At 36.5% G+C, this 25804-nt stretch overlaps 2 protein-coding genes across 3 annotated transcripts; both read right to left on the bottom strand.

The window, feature by feature from the left end:
- Positions 1 to 1111: 1111 nt before the first annotated feature.
- LOC105446163 lies at positions 1112 to 11970 on the bottom strand. Its single transcript, XM_011682603.2, has 8 exons — positions 10725 to 11970; positions 7115 to 7284; positions 4980 to 5082; positions 4466 to 4535; positions 3609 to 3776; positions 3061 to 3173; positions 2282 to 2372; positions 1112 to 1503 (listed from the first exon to the last, which is right to left on the bottom strand). The coding sequence occupies exons 1-8, from the start codon at positions 11367 to 11369 to the stop codon at positions 1322 to 1324; spliced, it is 1542 nt and encodes a 513-aa protein (XP_011680905.2). The 5' UTR covers positions 11370 to 11970; the 3' UTR covers positions 1112 to 1321.
- A 5423-nt stretch (positions 11971 to 17393) lies between these two features.
- Positions 17394 to 24264, bottom strand: LOC583539. Of its 2 annotated transcripts, XM_795140.5 has the most exons (8): positions 23624 to 24262; positions 22926 to 23101; positions 22125 to 22227; positions 21017 to 21095; positions 20528 to 20692; positions 19965 to 20080; positions 19005 to 19101; positions 17394 to 18209 (listed from the first exon to the last, which is right to left on the bottom strand). In XM_795140.5, exons 1-8 carry the CDS (start codon positions 24146 to 24148, stop codon positions 18088 to 18090), a joined length of 1383 nt encoding a protein of 460 aa, XP_800233.2. In that variant the 5' UTR covers positions 24149 to 24262; the 3' UTR covers positions 17394 to 18087. The 2 variants fall into 2 exon arrangements, 1 of the variants encoding a protein (XP_800233.2); XR_004063481.1 differs by lacking the exon at positions 19965 to 20080 and having other exon boundaries at positions 18098 to 18209; positions 23624 to 24264.
- Between the last annotated feature and the right edge of the window lie 1540 nt (positions 24265 to 25804).

The following is a 25804-nucleotide window of genomic DNA, read 5'->3' as shown; positions in this document are numbered from 1 at the left end:
TCATCATTAATTTTTCTCTTCATTTTTTAATATTTTTTTATGGTGAATTATTGGGGGGATGATTGTACAGGCCATCCCCCCCCCCACCTGAAATATTGGGGGGGGGGGATATCCACCACCCCCCCCCCCCCCGGGATCGACACCCATGGGAAAGGAGTTATTATCTCCACGAATCCTGGCATTTTGCATTTTTCAAATGTTGCAAAAAGATTGTTTAAAGTCACTCTATTACTATCAATATCATTACTTTTTCCCCCAAGTTCACAACATATTTTTTATCATTATTGCTATTAATAATAAAAGCTGCCTGAATTAGTAACATTTGAATCAAATTTACTACTGAATACTAGAATACTTTCACTTGGTTCCTATTGAAATATATATCTCATCATGATATATGAAAAGCCTTTCGTTAACTCAATCTAATATTTGCCAATGAATGAATATGTTTCCTTTCTTCTCAAATTGGCCGTATCCCCTCAAGTTTTGTGTAGGTCTTGATTTCTTGTTAAAAGAATACAAAATAGACAATATCCAATGTTGAATTGTCTTTCGCTTTTCATAACTTCTAAGTTTCTTGCAGATGTATCAAATATTTAAACATTTATGGTCCCTTTAGCATTTCTTGTGATTGATATATTACCCGCATTATTTTGTCATGATATATTATCGTTATTATTTTGTAAAATATTATTAACGTTATTATTATTATAATTAGTATTTTTGTTATTAGTATTATTATTATTATCATTTATATTATCATATTATTATTATCATTTATATTATCATATTATTATTATTATCAATTATCATTATTATTATAATTATTATCAATTATCATTATTATTATAATTATTATCTGTTATTATAATTATTATAATCATTATTCTCATCATTATTTTTATTACTCAATTATCATTATTATCATCATTATTAGTAGTAGTAGTACTGTAGTAGTAGAAGTAGTAGTAGTAGTAGTAGGAGTAGTAGAAGTAGTAGTAGTAATAGTAGTAGAAGTAGTAGTAGTAGTAATAGTAGTAGTAGTAGTAGTAATAGTAGTAGTAATAGTAGTAGAAGTATTAGTAGTAGTAATAGTAGTAGTAGTAGTAGTAGTAGTAGTAATAGTAGTAGTAATAGTAGTAGAAGTAGTAATAGCAGTATTGTTCTTGTTTTAGATGTTATTGTCATCATCTCTATAATACTACTGTTATTATTTATGTGTTTATTATGTTATTATGTTCTTATTTATGTGTATTTGAAAGTTCCTACAGGAACGAGAACAACATATGATATGAAGTTTCTGAAAAGAATTTAGAAGAAGTTAATGTGCTCCATTCACATGTCTTGTTCTTCCTTCGTCACGTCCATTCGTAGTCGTAGTCGTTGCGTCGTCGTCTGCCGAATATAAGACGAATCGTCCTGACATCGGTACGGAATTACGACTTTTTGACACTACGATCTGGTTATTAGAGTTGTTTAGGAAGGATCTTTTACCGTTGTTACCTGTTCGAAAGAAAAAAATAAGAATACATTATGCAGATTGTATTCCGTTATTAAGAATAAATTATGCAGATTGTATTCCGTAATAAAAAAATTATTTATGCAGATTGATATATTCCGTAATTATTAAATGGTTGTATGCTATACCGTAAGAAAATTATCTTTAGACTTAGAGCAATATAGATTAAGAGAAGGGAGGAGCGAATATATTCGCAGAGAACTACACAATATTATTATACAGGAGAATAGATGATTGGAAAGATACACCAATATCAGTCCTATGAATACATACTTTACATGATGCGCACACGACCCATATTACATCAAGGTTTCTCAAAAATTTTCATCGGACCTAAACTAGTAGCTTTCCGGTCTTTGAAAAGAATGGATGTCCTAGTAAAGCCTTCCTGCGTTCACAATTACTTTCCGAACACACATTTGTTGGTAAATTCAACGAGTCCGGTATGAGCAAACTTTGAGGCATTGCACAAGAAACTCTGTCTTTATTTTTCATGTTCAAGTTTGTGGATTTATATCGTTATTTGGGTCTAGTTCCGCAACAAGCCTATACATCTCACCATTCGATATAACAACAATCTGGCAATATAACTTTGAATATGTCTAAAGGTGGCGTGGGCCTGTAACAACGGAAGTTACAAACGGATTCAGCGGAGGACGCAGGTTCGAAACTGAGTCTTTCGGATGGTGAAATCGGTCCTCATACGTAAATAATCATATCTGATTGACACGCGTCTGTAAAAACATAATTACACACACTTACTTTGTCTGGACAACTGTTGGAACACAAATGATCCGTCATTGTCTTCTATAGCATTCATTATATAGCGCGTAATCCTCCTTGGATTGAAGGGCTGTATCAGTAAAAGAAAGAATAATAGTTAAAGATGACATTTTCTTTAAAAAAAGAAACATTCTAATTATGAAAGATAAATCACAAACTATTTCAAAGGATCTTGTCAGGTTTTAAGGGGGGAAATATGATTGTTTGGGTGCGTCTATTATGTTCTGAGGGCAGTTTGTTAACGCATTTTAAGAAGTACCAACAAAAAATTAGGTTACTAACAATTTCGTTTTTACCCTCATATATCTAGCGTTTACTTGTTTATTGGTTTTTTATTTTAAAAATTCTAAGGTTTTTTCATTATTTGTCTAAGTCGCATCTTTTCACAACATATCAAATGTCTCCATCAAGCTTTGAATTCGTTTTTGAAACGATCCATTTATATGATTGCGCCATGTTTTCAAGGATTCACTGTGAATTTGCAAAGTGTTAGCGTGGTTCAAGTCACTGTGGGGGGGGGGCAAGCACTGATCTTACACATAATATGGAAAACATAGCACAGTTTTGGGGGATGGGATCGGGTGATGTCATCAGATTTCTACATTCATTCTCTCCTCCGCCCCTCCCCATTTCTCCCCGGCCCTTCCTATCTTGTTCTCCTTTTTTTGTTTTCATCTGCTCTATCGGTTTGGCAGGGGTATGATATAGAATGAAAATTTAATTAAATAAAGCCATGTTATCAAATCTCAATATCTTACCACCATTTTTTGTTGAGTGAAATCGAATACACGATTACCATCAGTAGTTTTGAGAATGCTTGTGAGCGGGCCATCAGAAAATATCGTTAAATATTTCTCAAAGACAAACGGTACTGCGTGGAAAAAGAGAAATGAATTGAGATCAGTAGCTTGTATAAGATGTAATGTGAAATATTTCTAAAGTATTAATTGGCGTGGAAATATACAAGTTTCAGAATATGTTTACAATACATAGAATTAACTTATAATTTGTAGAGAGGGCGTTAAAAATTAAAACAAAATTAATCAAAAAATACATGTATATATTATAACCAAAGTTTTCAAAATTCTTCTATCCCAGGAGTTCAGCCAGCCTTCCTGAGTCTCCGAGAGGAGGGGGGGGGGGGGGGGGGGGAGTTCTTTTCTTCCATCCCCCCTACCCTCTAATCAGATTAATTTTCATGCGTTGTTGTTTTGGGTTTTATAAAAAAGGGAAACCCTTTCGTTCTGCCCGTTGAATCCAAGTATGCCAGAATATGCCTAAAAATAGTTCATGTTTGTAGACCTACCTAGTTCGTGTCCCATGACCAATTTTCCATTCGATGCTATGTTAACGTACAGCTGTGATCCTCCATCCGGGTCTTGTGTGATGTAATAAGGTGTCATCGGGTCATCACTGTCCCGGATGTAGCGTGGACCTTGTACTGTGACCTGGATCTCGATGGATCGTTCAACCTCTGGACGATGAACAGACAAAGATGACGGACATGATGATTATAATGAAATGTGGTAAGGCACATGCTATTAAAGGCGACAATGTTCCGCAGAAAAATGAAAATATTCAACTGTTAATTTGTCCCTTCACCGGACACAACCTAGCTGTATAACCAAACCGTGGGCTTTAACATATGACCTAAGACCCAATCTCAGAAACTATCCAATTATCATCATTATCATTATTATTATCATTATTGTTATCATTATAGACATGTATTACTATTTTTTTTTAATCAGTATAGGCTACAGGCCTATCATTAAAATGGGATCATCAATTTTGATAATAAACAGGTGGACAAGGTCAGGACTGGACAAGGTCATCAATTTAAATGGTTTAATTTACATAAAATCAAAGATTTATCCACTACTTCGAAAAGTTATGGTCATATTAATTGTTACAGTCCCTTGACGAGGACTTAAAGCTGCCGGTCCTCGGGTTGCTTACTAACAAGCATTTATGCTTTTCCTAGCAGTCAGGTAAAATAACCAACACCATTACCACAATTGGACAAGAAAGTCGGGGGTTGTCTATTTTGATTATTTTCAAAGAAAACATTGTCGTGGATAAAACCAGGCCCAGGTCTATACAACATAATATAGTTTCGTAATTTAGAAATATACTTTAGATTAGTCAATATGGAATATTTACCATCGATGTTGGTGGTGAATTGAATGACGATCTCCGTTCTCTCTCCTGATTCCTGTTTTCGAAGGATTGTCTGTTGATTGTTGTTTTTGTTGTTGTTTGTCAATTGATTGGGAAAAGGGAAACAGTATTTGTAATATTGTTAGAAATGTGGTTTAAAGTTCCCCCAAACAGAAAGGTATCGAAATCATCATTAAAGATGTATCAAAATCGTATAATACTGTATCCGAAGATTTTAATATCTATCAAGCAGGAGTTCCCAACATAAAAGAGGAAAAGTGGATCAGTAAAAAAGAAGAATAGAATAAAATAATGTGAAGAAGAGGAATAACTATATAGGAAGCAGAAGGCCGGCATATAAATGAAAGCACCGGGGCACCATAATACAAAAGTGTATTTTACATCACAAAGTACAAGAGAAAGGACACAGAAAATAACCATTATCGTCATTGTTGTGAAACATAAGAGAGCACTTAATTATCAAACATATTTCTAAAGCGGTTTAAGAATAACTTACCAGAGAAAATGGGTTTCCAACCCTTGAGAAGAGGGCTATGACCTCGATAAGGTTTGTAAAGGAAAGGTCAGTATCATCAAGGTGAGTCAAGATATCATTCTCCCTACAAAAAAAAACGATCGAGAGAATACCTGAATCAGGATTACATAACGAATATGCATTATGTCATGTTATTACTATAAAAAAAGGAGTGTTTTTGCTGGATATAATTTTCCTTCTGTTTTGCTATAAACACTGCATTGTAAATTGATTTATACGGTATTATGTTTACAAACAGAATGTTGATTTGTTACATTACATTGTAAATTGATTTATATGTTTATAAACAGAATATTGATGTACATCAATGAAGTTTAATAAATACAATACAATACAATACATGATTGTGCTTATGTTTTAAACGTTTAACACACAACACCTGTTTATATTTTTTCAAATATAAATAGGGTAGGACAGACTCATCGAATATGGTTTTTACTGGTATAGTGCTTTTACGAAGCCACATTGTGGTTTTGTAACGTCAAAGATTAATCCCCTCCTAGGAAGAGAGATGACAAAGAAATTGGGCGTGGTCAAAGAAAGAGAATTAGAGAAAGAATGAATGGGTAAAAGTATGAGATGCAGAAAGAGGGGGACAGGCAGATAGGAGAACAAGTGGAAGGAGAGATACAGAAAGAGAGAGAGAGAGAGAGAGAGAGAGAGAGAGAGAGAGAGAGAGAGAGAGAGAGAGAGAGAAAGAGACTCAGAGAGAGGAGGGATATGGAAAGGAGAGATGGGGAAGAAGAGGGGGCAGGATAAAAGAATAGAAGAAGGGGCAAGACAAGAGAAAATAGGAAGGAGGCAGGATAAGAGAAGTAAAAAGGGAACGGGTCAAGAAAGAGAAAGAAGGGGCAGAACAAGAGAAGATAAGAGAAGAAGGGGCAGAACAAGAGAAGATAAGAGAAGAAGGGGGAAGAACAAGAGAAGAGAAGAGAAGAAGGGGGAAGAACAAGAGAAGATAAGAGAAGAAGGGGCAGAACAAGAGAAGATAAGAGAAGAAGGGGCAGAACAAGAGAAGATAAGAGAAGAAGGGGGAAGAACAAGAGAAGAGAAGAGAAGAAGGGGAAGAACAAGAGAAGATAAGAGAAGAAGGGGAAAGAACAAGAGAAGAGAATAGAAGAAGGGGCAGAACAAGAGAAGAGAATAGAAGAAGGGGCAGAACAAGAGAAGAGAATAGAAGAAGGGGGAAGAACAAGAGAAGAGAATAGAAGAAGGGGGAAGAACAAGAGAAGAGAAGAGAAGAAGGGGGAAGAACAAGAGAAGAGAATAGAAGAAGGGGGAAGAACAAGAAAAGAGAAGAGAAGAAGGGGGCAGAACAAGAGAAGAGAATAGAAGAAGGGGCAGAACAAGAGAAGAGAATAGAAGAAGGGGGAAGAACAAGAAAAGAGAAGAGAAGAAGGGGGCAGAACAAGAGAAGAGAAGAAGGGGGAAGAACAAGAGAAGAGAAGAGAAGAAGGGGCAGAACAAGAGAAGATAAGAGAAGAAGGGGGAAGAACAAGAGAAGAGAATAGAAGAAGGGCAGAACAAGAGAAGATAAGAGAAGAAGGGGAAGAACAAGAGAAGAGAAGAGAAGAAGGGGGAAGAACAAGAGAAGAGAAGAGAAGAAGGGGGAAGAACAAGAGAAGAGAAGACCGGTTGAACTTTTTTAGACCCCTCCCCAGGACGTCGATCGATTGCATGTATGTGCCCCCCCCCCCAAAAAAAAAAAACAAAAAAAAAACAAACAAACATCAAACTCTTTAAATGCCTTCATTATATTCTAAATATGACATGTAACAGGTTCAAATGAGGACCGCATTTTTATGCCACATGTTTGTGTAGTCCCATTTACATCTTTATGTGTACAGTGCTTGTTACTTTTCCCAAGTCTAGGCCAAATTTCTAATCATTTTGATGATTCCAGAACCTTGCAGTACACACCAATATACTGATCTGCTACCTGATCAACTGATCGATTCCACACAATTTCAATCATGCAATCGCATGACCAGAACTCAACTTTATCTTTGTACTCGATTGCTTGTCTTTTTTTAAAGGTATATGTATTCCAAATATATCATCACAGTGATAACAATTTAATCATTCATCATACTTACTGAAGCTTTGCATGATGAGCGAACGTATCTTGGAAGATTCTGGCGATTCTGTAGCCAAAATCATCCCTCTTGATGTGTAGCCCGAACCGATAGGGGGCGCTATTTGGGGAAGGACTTGGTAAATAAATATTGTTTCCCAGGTTCCCTTGGTCGCTTCCTGGTTCGCCCTCCTGCAGATACAGACAGAAATCAAAAACTTTTCACGAACAAGAGCGAAACCAAGGAGCATTGTTCTCTTTATTAACAACATGATAAAGGAGAAATCAAAGTTCAATTTTGTAGTACTTTCTTGCAACTCTGAACCGCTATAATGATGAGACCTTTAACACGAATGTATAAACTGTAATCATATTATTATGGAATTACCCTGCCCTACAGCTAGGAAGCCAACATTTACATCACCAAACCGACTCCGCATCGACCGAATGTGAATTTGGTCTAATGTCGGTCTAGTGTGGTGGTGGTGGTGGTGGTTATTTTACCTGACTGCTAAGAAAGCATAAATGCTTGTAACTAAGCAACCAGACGGCCGACGGCTTTAGGTCCTCTCCGGGGGACCTGGTTCGTTCGTTCGTGTCTCCTTAGATCAAGATTAATGTAATCTTGATCTTCGGAGTAGTTGCTACAACCGGCCGTGTCAGACACGTTGCGCCGGGGTGCGAGATAGGACTCTTGTAGCGTGCCCCCATTTAAAACAATTATACAATAACAGTTAACATTACATTTAATTAATAGTATGAAATTATTAAAATAACTCTCATGTTACGGGAAAAAATATTGCATATATATATTATGAATCAATTGATTTGGTCGATCCAGTTCGATGGCATATCCTAATAATGACAGAGCTTGGTCTTGTTGCTCTGTTCGCCAGAATGTCTTGCCAAAGAGACATTAGTGCCGCGGCTTAACTCCAACAATGTGATTCACATTCCAGTGACGTATCCACGAGACAAAATCTTACACATATAACAATCAGAATTATAGTTACATGTTTTTGCATATTATGTGAACCTTTAATCATGAAGAGGAGGAAAGTAGTAAGGGGGGGGGGCAAAGCATGATAATATAAACTGATGAGGTATTCTCCTCAAGAGATCAGGGAGAAAGCAAAAATCAATATTTTCTATGATAATTAGACTTGTACAATAAATTTCAGCATATTATCAAAGACATCAATGGTTGGGTTAGATATATAAGCCTACATGTATCAATGTTTATACAAAAATAAAATCAACTCTAATTATACTATATAAAACTGTTTTTATCTGATAAAATGTAGGTAAAATTGCACAATATTAAAAGACATTTGTGTTTGAGAAGTTTGACAGTAAGCAATGAAAGAAAATGACAGGGATTTCATGTCTGTATGTTACGTTTATAGAATTCACGGGTGTGTACACTACTGAGCAGCATGTGATTACAATCCAATCAAAGTATCGCATATATCAAATCTACGACAGGACTGTTGGGAAAATGTTCCACTTATTGAGATACTCAAAATGCTAACAAATAGTAAACTGCGATTTTGAGAACTCAACCAACTTTATATAGACTATCAGTTTTCATAAACTACTACCTTTTTTAAAACTTGACATAGATGAAACAAGAATGATGACCATAAATAGCAGGCCACATTTTTATATAAGAAAAAGTATCAAGATATATGAATGTAAAAACAGGGTACAACTTCAAATTTTCAATTTATCCTTTCTCATTGTAATGAAAATAATTACGAAGATAAGGAATGCAGGCAAGACGAAAAATGTCAAGTACAAAAAATATATTCAGATATCAAAATATTCTTACACTAATTGACTCTTTTATATCGTTAGTTCTCATGGAATATATCAACTAGAAGGACTGCCTGATTCAGTAGATCTTCTGTCTCCATCTACCCGTAGATTCACAGGCTCTATATCATTACTTTCTTTTCTTAGCTCTTCATCATCTTCTCCATCACAGCTTTCTGGGACCTGGTAATGAGGATTAATGCCTTACCAAAGGGCACTAGCGCGTGTCGGTCTGGTGTTGGTCTTGTCGGTGTTAAAGGTAATGCAAAGTTTTAGTATGGGGTCGTGAACTTGGTTCAAATGAACATATTGGAAGCATTGTACGGCACTAGGTGCTATTTGCAATTTATCGAAATTTACCGGGAGCACCGGTAAATTTTTATATTCAATTTTTCTCGAAAGCAGAAGTGTTTCAGGGGCTAAATTTTCTAGTGCTTATAATACATCCACAGGGGCATCCAGATATATCAAAATTGTAAAGAATCACCATCCACCCAATTTTCAAAATTTACCAAAACTTTGTATTACCTGACTAAAGGACTACAATAATTTAAATTCACACGAGCTCAAAAAATAAAGGGAAACAATGATTGCATTAAAAATAATGTAGGCATATTCCTAGCACTGTTTAGGGTTAATATACAGACAATTAATTAGTTGCTCATCATTCTATTGAAATTGAAGAAAAAGAAGAAGTAGTAGAAGAAGAAGAGGAAGAAGAGGAAGAAGAAGAAGAAGAAGAAGAAGAAGAAGAAGAAGAAGAAGAAGAAGAAGAGAAGGAAGAAGAAGAGGAAGAAGAAGAAGAAGAAGAAGAAGAAGAAGAAGAAGAAGAAGAAGAAGAAGAAGGAGAAGAGAAGGGAGAAGAAGAGGAAGAAGAAGAAGAAGAAGAAGAAGAAGAAGAAGAAGAAGAAGAAGTAGAAGAAGAAGAAGAAGAAAAGGAAGAAGAAGAAGAAGAAGAAGACGAAGAAGACGAAGAAGAAGAAGAGGAAGAAAACAGAAAGAGAAGAAGAAGAAGAAGAAGAAGAAGAAGACAGAAGAAGGAAAAGAAGACAAAAGAAGAAGACATGCAGAAGAAGACGAAGCGAAGAAGAACAAGAAAAAGAAGGGGAAGATCAAGAAGAAGAGGAAAGAAGAAGAATAACTAGTAGAAGAAGAAGAGGGAGAAGATGACGAAGACAGAAGAAGAAGAAGAAGAAAATGAGAAGAAGGACAAGAAAAAGAAGAAAAAAGAAAAAGCAAAGAAGAAGAAAAACGAGTACAAGAAGAAAAAGAATTAAAAACTATTAATAATATTTTTTTTAAAGGATATTTAAGAAGAAAAAGGGGAACTCATCTAAAAAGATGAATATGAGAAACAAATAAAATAAGAACAACATTGACATAATTGATATTATTATTATTATTATTTATTTATTTATTTATTTATTTTTTTTTTATAGATAATAGGCTTATATAGGTAGCGGCCTAATTTTATGAAAGTAGGAAGCGGGGGTGGGGTGGTGGCAGTTAAATCTGGGAGGCCTATGCTTTCATAGGGTAAATTTATTTTAAAAAACGTGTCTTGAATCTGTGTAACCTAGAGCACTTTGAAACAAATCTCTGCCCAGAGTTTGATACTCCCGGTTTGATGGAGGTCAAAATGTGCAGTACTCAACCGTGATCGCAAACAAAGATTGTATGCCCTATAGAGCGTCAGCAAATGTCTTTCATTCAGAATTTACGATTTCAGGAGTCGCTATAGTTCAATTTAGAAAAGAGTTCCGGTGCTCATTTAAACATAAACTTTTAAGGGAATATGAATACAAAATTCAACCTACCTGATCCCAAGGTAAACTAAAGGTAAACGATTCAATGATGTGCTGAGCGTCGTGTGCTATTTCGTCAACCAACCCAACGATGCTGTCTCCCACCTCCTTAAGGCCATCCTCGATGTTGTCTGCAAACTCCTCAATGCCGTCTACCACCTCATCAACGCCATCCTCGACTCGGCTCACTGTATGAACGATGCTATCGGCCACCTCCTTAAGGCCATCCTCGATGCTGTCGGCCACCTCCTTAAAGCCATAATCACAGCTGTCTCCCTCCTCCTTAAGGCCATCCTCACTGCTGTCTCCCACCTCCTTAAGGCCATCCTCGATGCTGTCTCCCTCCTCCTTAAGGCCATCCTCGATGCTGTCTCCCTCCTCCTTAAGGCCATCCTCACTGATGCCTCCCACCTCCTTAAGGCCATCCTCGATGCTGTCTCCCACCTCCTTAACGTCATCCTCACTGATGCCTCCCACCTCCTCAATGTCGTCTGGCACCTCCACAACTTCATCCTCGACTCGGTCCACTGTATGATCGATGCTGTCTGCAATACTCTCAATACCATCCTCGACTACGGTCACTACTGTATGATCGACGCCTGAAAACACTCCTTCCTCGACCGCGTCCACATTCTCTGTTACAGCTGGAGACTCCATCGCATCTAGAGAAGTCGTATAGTAGCTTGCCAAGGAATTCGGTGATAAAGCTTGCAGGAGTATAGCCTATATATGCCCTGTATTGGGCGGTGTAGCTCCTTTTACTAAAGAAAATAAAAGTGTAATGATCTCTGCACACTACTCGATCAGTACTTGTCTGATCGCAATTTGCTTGATAGATATAAATACAATTCCTCAAGCTCAGGAGACAAATATAAGATTTAGAACACTTTCAATATAAGCTCGCTAGTAGTTCTATCTTCATTTAAAAAAGAAAGAAAATAAATTGTCCACCGTTGAACGAAATGATCATTCCAGGACGCGGTTTGATCTTGATTGGTCAGAAATATGAATCTAGGAATTGACGCAGCTAGCTGGACTATGATAAAGTGGTGTGACTCTTTATACAGTTTGCTGTGAAAATGATTTCGTCACTTGTTGAGCTTTCAATCCATATGAAAAGCTCTTGCGACACCACTGAAAAAAGAATTGTGATAATGATTTCAGTTTAGGGGTTTTCCCACACCGAACAGGCATGAAAGGGAACATAATTTTTATGAAAAGAAAAAGAAAAGAAAAATCGAATCTGGCAGTATATACAAACGTGCAAACATTGACGGTCGTCTGTCCTCCGAAGTAACAATGAAACAATCTAGTCTGTATAAACAGACCTTAAAGGTAGTGTATCCATTTTGCAGCCAACTCCAAATTCTGTAGAAATTATGCAAGGAAACCCGTTTACTTTCTAGACTTCACTGTCAGACATTATTGAGTGACTGATTGACTTCTTTTTTCTTTGGTAATAACAAACATAAAAATGAGCTGTAAAGTGTACATAAGAATAGTCTACATTATTAACCCACTTCCTGTAATGGCATTTAATCTTTGCGCGACACAAAACGTACGACCATTCGGTACAAGAGTCTGAAAATAATTAAACGACCGCGCTCGCTAAATCCGATACGACAAATAACGGGCCTTTCTTTCCCACAAAAAGACATTTTCAAGCCCTTTTGTTTTGAGGGAAGTTCTAAATTATCATTATCTTTAAAATGCCGTTGGAATTTAACCTTTTACTTTTTGGGGCCTACAAATGGGACACAGTACCTTGAAGTTATACGATAGAACAACATTTGGGTGATGGTATATTGACAAATTATAGGCCCATACTTTGCTGTTGTGTACGATGGTGTGAATAAAAAATCTAAAGATTTCTGAGGTCACAATGCAACCGATTAGTTTTCATAATTAGATTAAGTAACCGATCTCGGTGGGATTTTGAGCAAAAATCTCATAATAAAAGAATGAATAAGATCTTTCATAGTTATGATACTTCATGAGATAAACTATGAATGCGAGCGAGCGTAGTGAGTTAGTTTTTGAGGAAATTTGAGTAAAATTGCACTAAATCGCTTTGAATTTAGGGGCACATGAGAAAATCGATTGTTTCTGGGGAAGATGAAGGGTAACAACATTATGTCACATTATAGTAATCACATAAGTGACATATATGTGTCAATGCAGTTGCTTGAGTTTGAAAACTTATTCATTGTCTGAATATTTATACTCTTGAACAAAGGGAAATTGATTGCTTTAGCCTAGAGAAAGAATGTTTGATAGCTTTGAAAACGAACTCAACTGTATTTCTAATGCCCCTGCCCCGGCCCTCCCGGCTCTTCTGCCTTTCATCGTAGTGGTATAAAAAGCTGGTCCTATTCTTTGAAACTAGATAAGGCAGTTTAAATTACCACAAAAGGGCCCAATTCGTAAGCTACAGTGGGAAATAGGGGCACTTTCCAAAAAAAAAGTATAAAAAAGGGAACTTATCACTGTTTGAAATTGGCACTTATCAGACGGTAAAAGGCCTATTACTTATAAAGGAAAATGGCAACTTTCAAAGTAAGTGGACACTTATCTGAGATGATCAGGGGCAATTCTCATAACATTAAAGGGACACTCATCAGAGATGAAAAGGGTCACTTATTAGAAGGGGAATAAAAATGCACTTATTACAAAAGAAAAGGGGCACTTTTAAGAAGAAGAAAGATGAATTTATTACAAAAGGAAAGAAGGCATGTTTTGTCAAATTAAAAGAGGCATTTATCAGATTAAAAAAGGTGAAAAGGGGCACTTATGACAAGGGGAAGAGGCACTTATTAGAAATTCATTAAGCTTAATGTTGCATGAATGAAAGATTGCAACTCAATTCAATTCAATTCATTTCAATTCACTAATGTGGTATAGCTTACGCTCAGTTAACGTCTTTTAAAGAAAAATATAGGCCTACCTTAAATTACAAATGTACGTCGAACAAAACAATAGCACAATGTATAACAAAGTGCTTACACGAACAGTGGCATTCCAAATTGATATGGTAATATTTTTTGCGCAGTTGCCTTGTGTATTAAGGTACGTTACAACTACCATTTCTGTTTTCTTTAAAGTTAAATGCATTGATGGCTTGAGCCAATTAATTCTGAAGTATAATAAACAGATATGATTCATGGCTTACATTTATAGTCTACCATCAGAGTATTTCAGCCATGACATCATTCGGACGACTTTGTCTTACATACCAGCTGGGTTTTTTTCCCCTAACCTTATTTCAGTCTCGGCACCCTTTTAAGAAAGACATTGTTTCGCGTCACTCTAGTCCTAAATTCATCATTGAAGATACATTCGGCATCACTCTAGCATTCGTCAAGTGCCATGCATACACGTAAGTGAAAATTTGTTTCTAAATTTTTTCGAGCAGCAACAAAATCTTTAATGTGGTAAAAATGATATTTTATCATATCATTATTTGGTCACTTTGATACATGGATACATGGATTTTCACGTATCTCGTTTCCCAGAATGATCCTGTTTCTAAATGTTGCGAGCGAGTGAAATGAACGAGTGTGGTAAAAAAAGTAATATTATATATAAAATATGCGATATATTCGAGCATCGAGGTGCCTGAATGACGACATTCGGGCACCTCGCTGGGAAATAGAAGGATTTTCGGGCACCTCGCCAATAAAATATGACTTGGAGCCTAAAAGTAAATAATCGCGGCCTGAAATCAACATGTTCGGCTATTTCGAAAGGTAGCGAGCAAGCGAAACGATCGATAAGGAAAGATACCTTATTGAATTGAAATGTTAATCCCTCATACAAATACATAGCGGTTTCTAATGCGTGTGTTTCGCGAAACTGACGTTATTCCAAAGTATTTCTCTTACGGCACCCCGGTTGGAAAAAGACGCTGCTATATATACACTGTCGCTCATATAGTTGGAATATTTTTTTTTTACCTCAATTTATGGAATTATTTCGACAATGATTTATTCCTATTAGATCTAAATAATAGTATACATTCTCAGATTTTATTGAATAATAATTTGCCATCATGTTTCAGTGGCCAAGCAATGACCTCATAACTGTGAGGCCCCAGGATCAAAACCGTGTCGATGTGCGATATTAGTGCCCTTTTGTGGAGCATTATTCCTCATTACTGTCATTTATGACTTATGGGCGTAGGTCCCCTAGTTGATAGGCATAGTAGCATACACATGCCTTAGCAGTCACGCAAAACAAACACTGGCAAATTATTATTCAATAAAATCTGAGAATGTATACTATTATCTAGATCTATTAGGAATAAATCATTGTCGAAATAATTCCATAAATTGGGGTAAAAAAAAAATATTCCAACTATATTAGCGACAGTGTACAATACAACTAGAGACATGACAGGGTCTGATGATATAGAGACTAAATCTTGTCGACATGCTGTCTGTTCCGAATTTATCTCATTCATCGAATTTTCATTGTTATTTCAATTGTGTAAATAATAGCCATGTTCAACGGGGTTTTCCTAGTCGGCGTCAGTTTTGCCCTGCTACAATAGATATTCTATAAATATTTGACTTACACCATTAGTTTTCCATACGATCTTTATTCTCCGACCAACTTGCCACGACTAAGTTGACACGACCTTCCACCGACCCAGTCTTCAACCCACATTTCAGTTATTGTAAGATTAGTTGAACATCTCATTGATTTGTAACAATGAAATTACAACATGTACCATCACCCCGTTCTGACTCCCATGAACACACCACTGAGTCTACCAGGCAAAATTAGTGCTGCAATAAAAATACCATTCCTGTTTAACTCATGCACAGGCACGTAGCCAGAGTTCGATGTTTTGTTTTGTTTTGTTTGTTTGTTTGTTTGTTTTTTTTTTTTTTTGGGGGGGGGGGGCACCTACAAAAAAAGGGGTCTAAAAAAGTTCAACCGATCTTGGAAATTTTAGGGGGGCACGTGCCCGCCCCCCCCCGTTTCTACGTGCCTGCTCATGCATAACCATGACATTCACTCAGCAGATCATGAATGTATCATATTACCCTCAATTATGTAAGCTCCAAAGGATTTACCTCTCACAAATTGGAAGGTTAATTCCTGCGCAACCGAATTTTCATTTGCTCACCCAAGCATGAATTATTTTCGGACATTTTGGTGTCATATGAGCTTTCCATACATATAAAACTTTTCCCCCAGAATCATATATCTTTTTTTATTCGGCAGCCATTTCAAAAGTGTATAGTTTTTGGGGGGACGCACTGTAATTGCCAATTCGCTAGTCGTCAAGGTTGCTGGTTCCAAACTAAAAAAGCATGTTCACCGCGAAACCATTAAAGCAACGGGCTGGAGTATGGCATATATTATAGTAGTGGTGTTCACACGCTGTCAATTTTGGTCGGCTATTGGCTTGGTTTAGTTCAACCAATATTACACAAATCTAATGTGTACTTTCCCTTTTCGTGACCACCCACGCCCTCTCTCTCTCTCTCTCTCTCTCTCTCTCTCTCCATCTCTCTCTTTCTTTCTCTCTCCCCCTCTCTATCCGTCTCTCTGTCTTTCTTTGTCTCTCTCTCTCTCTCTCTCTCTCTCTCTCTCTCTCTCTCTCTCTCTCTCTCTCTCTCCTGGCCTCCCTCACCTTTTTCCCCATCTCATCATGTTATCTCATTTAATTTTAGTCGTCAGTTCTCATTATTTTGCAAACATTGGAATCTCAATCACAATCATCAATCACAATATCTTTCTTTATTTTACATCCGTTCGTTTCAGAGCACTTACAAAAGGGCATACGATTACCAGAAACACACTATATTCACGTGGAAATACTTCGTTAATTTTTAATAAAATATTATTCAAATTCTTGCATATTACAAGCTCACATCATAATGACATCATATTTCATATAAAGTTGTTTATTTACAAGCTACAATAATTTATATTCTGAAATCAGTACATTTGATTTGGCTGTCGATACAATTACGACATCTGTTTTTTTTTTACTATCAAGGTTGACTGAATAGAGAGAGACCCTTTTCATGAGAAGTACCAATTACACGAAACACAAAACCTATACATATCATTTACACAAAAGATTAAATAGGATATATTTTCTCTCTTTGTTTCGTTAATCGGTCCTTCCAACAGTGCATGTATTTGCCTATTACGAATAATGATGGCAATGTAAACAAAAAAAAAGTAAGCAAAGTTTCTTAGAAACTACAGCAAGTGCAACTTTCTCATACAGAGAATGGTTTAAGAGGACATATATGTCCGTGAAAATAATATAAATATTATACAATTTACAAATGCTATTTACAAGTGGAACCTATGTGCAAGAAGCGTGCATTTGTTAATGAAATTATTAGTACGCTTAAGTAATTGTGATTAACATGTATATATATTTCAAGTCAAATCATTTCTTCGAAATGATAATAGTCAATATTTCTGGGTGTAATCTCAAGAATCGTGATCAGAAAAACGTCTTATTTACTTGATATTATAATAAAACATATTGCAGTAAGAATATGAACACTCATATCATTGAACATAATAATAATAATAATCTTTTAGTCCACTCTAAATTTTATTAAACCGAAATGAAAAATTCTTTTTGCCCAATTGATCGTGAGCCCGGCAGCCACTGAGCAGCGCCAGATCGACGTTGCTCTATCTAAGGTAGCAGCAACTCCTATCTTTTAACGTCTTTTGGTATGACGCGGCCGGGGATCGAACCAACGACCTAAACTAAGTTATGTACGAAAATACCGAATGATGTATTTTCTGCCTGGAGGCCCCTTTATTTTAATTACATTTTACGTATCTTTTCTAACCGTGTGACCATGCAATCATGTTAATGATCAGCAAATAAATATTAATAATAATCACAATAATAATAAAAACGGTGCTTATAAAGCGCTTTCCACCAAAGTCTTTAAGCACCGAATTCCGATTCAACTTTCAATATTGCAATTAATAACATGTATCCTACAAATCTGTCAATTCATTTTAAAGGGAGCATCTGTAGGTACTGACATATATCATTGGAATAATAGTATATCAGGTTCTTCATTCTTAGCCACAGAATAAGCGAAAAGCAAAGTGAATGAAAAAAAAAGGAATATTCTCACATGTTCACAGGTACGTTTGTGGTACAATATTTGGCAAGGTGGCATGAACCCAAATTTGTGACAACATATTTCGTGTGCCTACGCTATGTCAGACTTGGATTTGCAACCCGAAACTTCAACAGATCACATTATTTACAAGAACCTAAAACAATTCGTGTTACTCCTGACAACGCTCATGAAATTGAATGTTACAATGACCTTGACAATGACTTTGATGATGACCTTGATGATAACCTTGTAGATGATCACACCCTTGAGGATTTGACACCAGTGACATCGAAAGAGCCGCTAGAAGGGACTGAACTTAGACTCACGCATTGAGACAACTTAAGTGTTCCTGTAGTCCTTTCATAGACTAGGTAATGACCTAAAGAGAGAGAGAGAGAGATAGATAGAGAGATTGGAAAAAAATGTTGAATTCGAGGCAAATCTTCATTATGAATCTCTATTCTCTGCTTGAAAAAAAGAATCTCAAAAGAAATGGCTAGTAATCCCCCCCCCCATCCCTCCGTTATCAAGATAATAACTCCCCTAAGGTAGAATCGAACATCCCAATCAACTTTTCACAGTTGTACTCTGTTCTACTTATAAAACCATTGCTATAACTCCCTCTATCGCTAGAAGACAAGAAAATAAGGTGCGCTAAAAATTATTACAGCTCATTGTGAGGAGAGAATTTGACAAAAACTTTCTAAGATTTGAAGCTTTCTCCCTAGTAAGACTTATATTATGTGAATATCTTATTAAGAAATTCAGACGACAGTATTTCATCTTTCCAATTGGACCATGCATTGTGACAAAGTATAACTCAAATACATACATACATGTATAACAAGCAGTTGGTAAAAACATTAGCAATATCGAAAGCAAAAGTGGAAGTCAAGTGACCTTTTGTTCCTTGTTTAATCAGTGTATTAATATATTCTCATTCAGTGGCAAAAGCAGAAATAATTGATACAAATGGGTGCGGTAGTATTCTCTTAGCCTCCAAATTTTTGTTGTTGACTTTATTTTAAGCCATTTTCATCGTCTGCCTCATCCACTATACCGCTAAAGACACTTGTTTCTTTTCTTCCTTTTTTTCTTCATTATTATCATTATCATAATTGTTTTGGGGGAATAGGAGAAGGTCTTGATTTGAGACACCCTAATTGATAGTTACCTTGACGCTCCACTGACTCGAACACGAAAGTGCCATCACTTCTTGCTATCTTGTCAAGCATACATGCTAGATCGGGATTATAAGGATCCTTCAGCGGCTGAAAATAAACAATAAATGCAGAACATCATTAGTTTAACTATAAAACAATGTAAATTGAATTATATATTTTCAAACTAATCATTTTAACTACATGACTTGCAGTTTCAATTAATCAAAATGGCAAATATTGAGGCAGTTTTTTCAGTGACATGTGTTGTGTAGTATTTATGGTAAACTAACTTTCTTCCCTTGATTTGAATCCAATGACCGTGAAAATATTATCTCATATCTTTAAAGCGCTTAGAGACATTTGTATTAAACACTATATAAAAGCGGAATATTATTATCATTCTTATTATTCCCTTCCTTGGATTACGATTGATCTTAACGTTGTGAGAATGCACCTCACAAACACGACTCAAAATTTCACTTCAGTTTCTTTAGGGGGGATTTTAGCATAGATACAGAATCTCTGGAGGTTGAAAGATTATCTTGAACTATTAATTTCAAATCACGGGGATCAAGAGAGACAGAATCTTTTAATAATTTCGAAGATATAGACCGGTAGTGGTAAAATTCCAATTCGAGGGTTTTGGGTGCAAAATTTCCATTCAATATTGTTCAAACATTGCCTTCAGAGATTTAGATGGCAAAACTTCAACCTAAATTCGCAAAAAAAGCAGAAATATATGCCCAAATGTTCAATGTTGAAGTGCATTCGCGAAATCTAACCAGGCCGGATCGATATGATATTTTACCAAATAAATCAATAATAGTGGGCGGTTTCCCGGCAAAATTTGTATCATCACATATTAGTCAAAACATACTCTTTCATATGATTGGTAATAAGAGCTTCCATTTCATTTCTTGAGAGGGGGGGGGGGGCGTTTCTGGTCTATATAAAATTGTTTAGTTGTGTACCTTCATGTTGTTCTGTACTGCGTCGTATAGTGTACTGGTGTTAGCATGACGTATTGCACAGAGTTGGCCCTGTGACTGATGGCCTATGACTACATAGAAGTCCAAGTAGAAGTGAGCTGAAGAAGAAAAGCAAATATAATCTGTTTAAATTTCATGTAAATATAATTTTTCTTGATATATATGCAGCTGAACATGATGAACATATAGGCCAACAACTGACCATGAATAATTGAGCCACAAAAATAATCATCATCTTTAACACTGTAATCCTCAATATATTCATCATCATCGTCATCATCAACATTATTACCATACAAATCATCTTCATCATTATTACCATAAACATCACCATTATCATCGTCATCATCATCATCATCATCATCATTTAATAATATACCATAAATATCACCATCATCATCGTCATCATCATCATCATCACCATCATCATCATTATCATCATTGTCATCATTGTCATCATCATAACTACTATCAGCAGTTCTTCAGCACCATCATCATAAGCAGCACTCTCATCTCAATCTTATTGAGTAACCATGGTTACTGACCTCTTTGATCGATGTATTTTCCCATCGTCACTATTTCTCCTGAAGTATTGAGATAGATCTGAGGAACATCATCTTCATCTTGACAGATGAAAGACAGTGCTGATGTGCTAACTTTGTAGGGCCTTTGACTGCAAACGATCTCCGTATTCACTATTTCCACTAGAACTATAATATAAATTAAAAAAAAATAATGAATGAAAGCAAATACCAAAATCGTAGCCTAGAAAAGTAGATTTAAATTTATTTATTTGTTTATTTGATTATTCATTTATGTATTCATTTATTTGTTTAATCGTTGATTCATTCATTTGTTAAGTTTCAGTCACTAAATTACAAATATTCCAATGTTGTTTATTTCGTATAATATCCCGCTCAATACAAATCTTGGTCGTATTCTTTCGCTGTTGCTGTAGATTGCTGCTGTTTTTAGTGAGTTTTATTATTATCTTCTTATTTATTTATTAATTTATTTATTTTTGTCGTACTTACCTCCATCATCTATGGTGACCCGTATCGTTGTCTTCTCGAGATGAACCTTATCTCCTTCTCCATATTTTCTCAGAATTGTCTGGTCAAGGAAAGAGAGTGGAAGCAAAAAGTGAGTTAAATTCTTACCCTTATACAAGCATCAAACACGATCGCAAAGTCTTTCAAGAAATCCACTGAGATCAGTTCAAAACCCTACTGAATTGCCTAGAGAAATATTGTTAATATTGTGTAATACGTCATTGTAATACCCGCACATTTCAAAAGGTGATAAACAAGTCTATTGGCATTGCGTTGGGTCGATTTTTTGAAAGTATTTGCGATCCTGTTGTTAATATTAGAGATTGTATTAATCATGGTATTTTTATGACTGTCAGAAAATAGCACTGTTATTATTGTGTGTGAAAGAAAAGAACAGCTTTAAAGCCCCATTGCACTACTTATAGCTATTTGCGCACCCTATATAGCAAACAATGCCTAATCGATGACCATTGGTCCCCCATGATCCCATTTTTTCTTATTTTAATTGCATGGAAGCTGATTTGGTGAGATAACCACCTGTCAGTGATCATGCAGGGAGGTCTAATACCTCCTGACCAATCTAGTGCAGATGGGCTTTAAATGAAAATACATTTACTTGGAAATAACGTACTATATAATACAAAGTATATTACACACGATCGCAACTTTTTTCAAAAATAGACTCAAGGGCATATTTCAATACCGATTTGTATGTCCCGTGAAAACCATGAACAGATTAATAAATATGCCATTTTCATGATTGCACATTGCCTTATGTGACGCACACGGCTTTTGAAATTCCTGAGGTTGATTTCTTATAAAGTTGTTGCTATCTTGGAATGGATTATAATGTTATGTCAAAACGTGAGCAAGATATTTTAACAGTCATAAATGAGAGCGACAAATTTCAGACGTAAACGCAGTCCATGAAATCAGACAGCAATCTTTTTGGTTATTTTGTGCACTATCACAGCTACTTGCTTCTCATCCAGCAATGCATCCTATTTCATTATTCATTTCATTTTCTAAGCAAATAACGACAATATCGAATATGGAATAGATATATATATATATGATTAAGGTAACTTACCAATGTGAACGTTATCTCAATATCCATGAAGAGCTCCACAATCTCACTGATGTCTAACGTGTGTAATTCTCTGTCATTGAGATGGGTGAGTGTATCAGACTCTCTGCTCAAAATGAAGACAATGGGGAGAAAGAGAGAGAGAGAAAGAGAGAGAGAGAGATGGGGAGAGAGAGAGAAAAAGAAGATAAAGAGAGAAAGAGATAGAGAGAAAGGGAGAGAGAAAGAGAGAAAGAGAGAGAGAGAGAGAGAGGAAGAGAGAGAGAGAGAGAGAAAGAGGAAGAGAATGGAGATAAAATGGAGAGAGAGAGAGAGAGAGAGAGAGAGTAAGATAGAGAAAGAGTGAAAGAAGAACAGAAAGAGAAGAGACAGAATTGAAGAGGGGAGGCAAATAAGAACACAGAGGAAAGAGGTTAATAAATATGATAAATTTGACAAGTTAAGTGTCATGTTTATACACTACCCGTATTTTAGTATCCTCAGTCCATGTTTTTATACAGTACGTAGTACCGAAGTATGACTTCTAACTGTTAATAAACTCAAATAAAGTTTCAAATGGGAAACACAGGTTCATTTCATTCAATTTATGAAAATCGACACTATAAAACAAGTAATGCATTATAATTTTAATATGTGGTTTTCTTCATTTCTGCAAATTTCATAATGAATTGATATGATGGGCTATAGTTGCCTTCGTTTATTGTATCAATGTAAATTGAAGCATTTTAATTAGCACACCCACACAACATACAAAGAAACAAAAACATGAACAAACAGATAAACATCGTATGTGAACAGACGTACCTTAGACCAGCCTTGTACGCTGCTGTATCGACGAGTACCTCGGCAAGCTTATAGCCTTCCTCCGATTTATTGAGACGAGCACCGAACGGGCATGGAGTGTCGAATTGATGGAAACGAGCTGGTAGATGAACATTGAACCCTTCCAGGCCATAGTACTTTTCATCATGATGATGGTGCTGGAAAGCAGCAAAGAAAGAATAGATGGTCGATAGAGAGTTTCTCATGCGAAGATTTTGATAAGATGATAAATATAATAAAATTGACCACTCAAGGGAGACTTGAAAAGGGGTCTTTCTATATAGGCAGGTTGTCTTTACATAAAAAATCCTTTCAATGACAAGTAAACGACAAACACTATATTCAATGAAGCAGAATGTGGTCTTTATAGACAGGTGGTCGCTAAAGCGGGTTACACTGTAGTTAATCATGTGTCGTTATCCTGTAATTCAAAGCTCAATGAAATTCATTCGTATTGTACGATGTAATAACTCATTGCATATCTAGTTTGATGATAGATAGGTGAGATTCGAGGGTTTGGATCTATCATACAAACTATTTTCCGACTTAAAAAGTTGAATGATTGAAATATCTTATAAATCAAGAACTCATTGAGAAAATGTTAGATGATTTCATTAGTTGGCCTGCACATGGCATAATATATCATTACTATTAAAATAAAACAAAGTGTATACACTTACCTGATGTGGCATCACACGATCAACTACTTGAGTAATTTTATGGCCTATTTTGCCCAATAATTTCCCGAGGCCATCGGGTTCGTCACACCCCTCCTCCTCGACGCCCTCCTCGGCTTCCGTCGTCTGAGTGTTTTCAGGAATGATCGGGACATCGACCACCTGTACGTGGCTGAATGACACGTCTGTATTCCCCAAGTCTTCGCTCAGGCAATGGTCTTCTTGCTCTGGTTCGGAGGAACGTTCGCGTTCGATATCGGGCTTGGATTCCTTGGTCGAGGAGTTCTTCTCGAAAACTCTACTATCAAGAAAGAAGGAATTGTCCGAATCTATGGTTTGTGCCCGCTCGAATTTTGGGGATAGGGAGGGCACTTGATCTGGCATAACTCTAGGGGATGCATTTCCCAGATGCAGAGAGTTTTCTAGCTCATTTGCCATCAGTGTTCGCTCTGAAAACTGCCGCTTGATCACAGCCTTCTCCTCGAAATTCATAGAAGACCGTTTTTTCTGCTTGTTTGGTACAGCCATCTTGAAACTGCTGTTTAATTCTCTTAAATAAAAACTTGTTATAGTCGTAGATTGAAACTTGAAAGTTCTTCTGTTCTGTAGTTGATCGGTATCTTTGTAGTGAATGAGCACTAAGCGTTTCGACTGCTTGTATTTATCCTTTTCATCCGTCACACACATCAATGCGCACTGCACTCAATGGTATGTAATAACCAGAAGGGAAATCCCGGAAAAATACAAAGGAGCGGAAGGGAAAGAAGGCGTGGAAAAGATGACGTAGGCACAAACGGTGACTGGCCTGGAGTGACGTGTGCAAAAAAAAAATCAACGTGGGGCCAATCGGTGTCAAGCACAATAATAGTTATATCTTGTGACCTGTACTTCAACGCGTTCAATCAGGTAACTCGATAGAGGTTGGGTGTGAAGGCCGTCAGGAAGAACCACGTGATTAGGTCCAAAGTGTCCTAAGACTTTGTTTCCTATTTCCCCTCTATTAACACAGCCTAATTATCCCATTTTGGGTATCGGTCGGTCTGAACCACTACTTTGCATGTAACTATGTATGCCACTTGTTTTGTTTGTTTTTGTAATGTTTTTCTTATACTTCCCATCAACAATATTTGCATACTTGATGCTACTACTACTAGTAGTAGTACCTACTAGTAGTAGTACCGGGGCGTTGTGGCGTGCGTCTGTAACCCAGCTAACAGTGGAAGTTACAAACTGATTTAGGACGCGGGTCCGAATCTGAGTCACGTCTTTCGGATGGTGACGTTAAAGGTCGGTCCCCAGACGTAAATAATCATAACTGATTGATACACATCTGTAAAAAAAAAAAAAAAAACATACACATACAGACACACACCACTACTACTATTACTACTTCTAGTTGTAATTGTGAAGACAAACATATCAATTCCATGTAGGCCTTATTATCCTATAATGGTATGTTACTCAGTTAATTCATTATATGAGTTCATTAAAAAAATGTTAGGTGATTATATTCATGACACCAATTAGATCGTTGTAAACGCATAAGAGTAAAAATCACTCTAAAAATAGTTCATTCGAGGAAATATTCCATCTTCATTCATGGCCAGTAAAGCATAAACGTGAGCGTTTTGTTTCTCTAATCCTGACGTCAATGAAAATGAAGAATGCCCGTCTGAATCATGCTGCCTCGTATCCTCATAACATCTCCTGGCAGATCTAAGAGGGGGGGGGGGGGGGGTCGGCGGTTTAACCCCCGCCCCGCCCCCACCCCTTGGGCGGCCAAGTGAGAACAAAAAAGGGGAAAAAAGAAGAAGAAGAAAAGAAAAAAAGTAAAACAGTAAAACGGCGCGATTTTTGGAAAATCCTGGATCCGCCACTAGGTCACCCCCCCCCCCCTTAGCGAAAAGATAGATCCGCCCCTGCCCACATCAATGATATAAAGGGTAAACCGTAAAAATATGTCATTTTATTTCCCGTGCTGCTCTAAAAAATTGCAGCATCCCCCTGACTGACAGAAATGTGTTATATTCAAATAAACACTGTCATAAGGACTATACAAAATAAAAGATGATGTTTTGGCATTTAGGTGCCACAACATGAGTCGGTCGGTCGGAATTTTTTTTTAAATGTATCGTACAAAATATGATACATTATTTGAACCAAATCTCAGAAGGATTATACAAA

This window comes from Strongylocentrotus purpuratus, unplaced genomic scaffold (assembly GCF_000002235.5).
Source record: "Strongylocentrotus purpuratus isolate Spur 01 unplaced genomic scaffold, Spur_5.0 spur5_scaffold_12, whole genome shotgun sequence".
Lineage (NCBI taxonomy): Eukaryota > Metazoa > Echinodermata > Echinoidea > Camarodonta > Strongylocentrotidae > Strongylocentrotus > Strongylocentrotus purpuratus.
Note: the sequence above shows the minus strand (reverse complement) of the source record. Positions and strands in the feature narration are given on the sequence as shown.

Bases quoted from the DNA above. Each gene is read 5' to 3' on its own strand.
- LOC105446163 (XM_011682603.2), bottom strand. From the start codon at position 11,369: ATGGAGTCTCCAGCTGTAACAGAGAATGTGGACGCGGTCGAGGAAGGA. The intron at 7,285-10,724 runs GTAGGTTGAATT...CTGTATCTGCAG, and splicing joins TTAGTTTACCTTGGGATCAG to GAGGGCGAACCAGGAAGCGA. The intron at 2,373-3,060 runs GTAAGATATTGA...TTACTGATACAG, and splicing joins TCACTCAACAAAAAATGGTG to CCCTTCAATCCAAGGAGGAT.
- LOC583539 (XM_795140.5), bottom strand. From the start codon at position 24,148: ATGGCTGTACCAAACAAGCAGAAAAAACGGTCTTCTATGAATTTCGAG. The intron at 23,102-23,623 runs GTAAGTGTATAC...GCTGCTTTCCAG, and splicing joins ATCGTGTGATGCCACATCAG to CACCATCATCATGATGAAAA. The intron at 21,096-22,124 runs GTAAGTTACCTT...TTCCTTGACCAG, and splicing joins TTGAGATAACGTTCACATTG to ACAATTCTGAGAAAATATGG.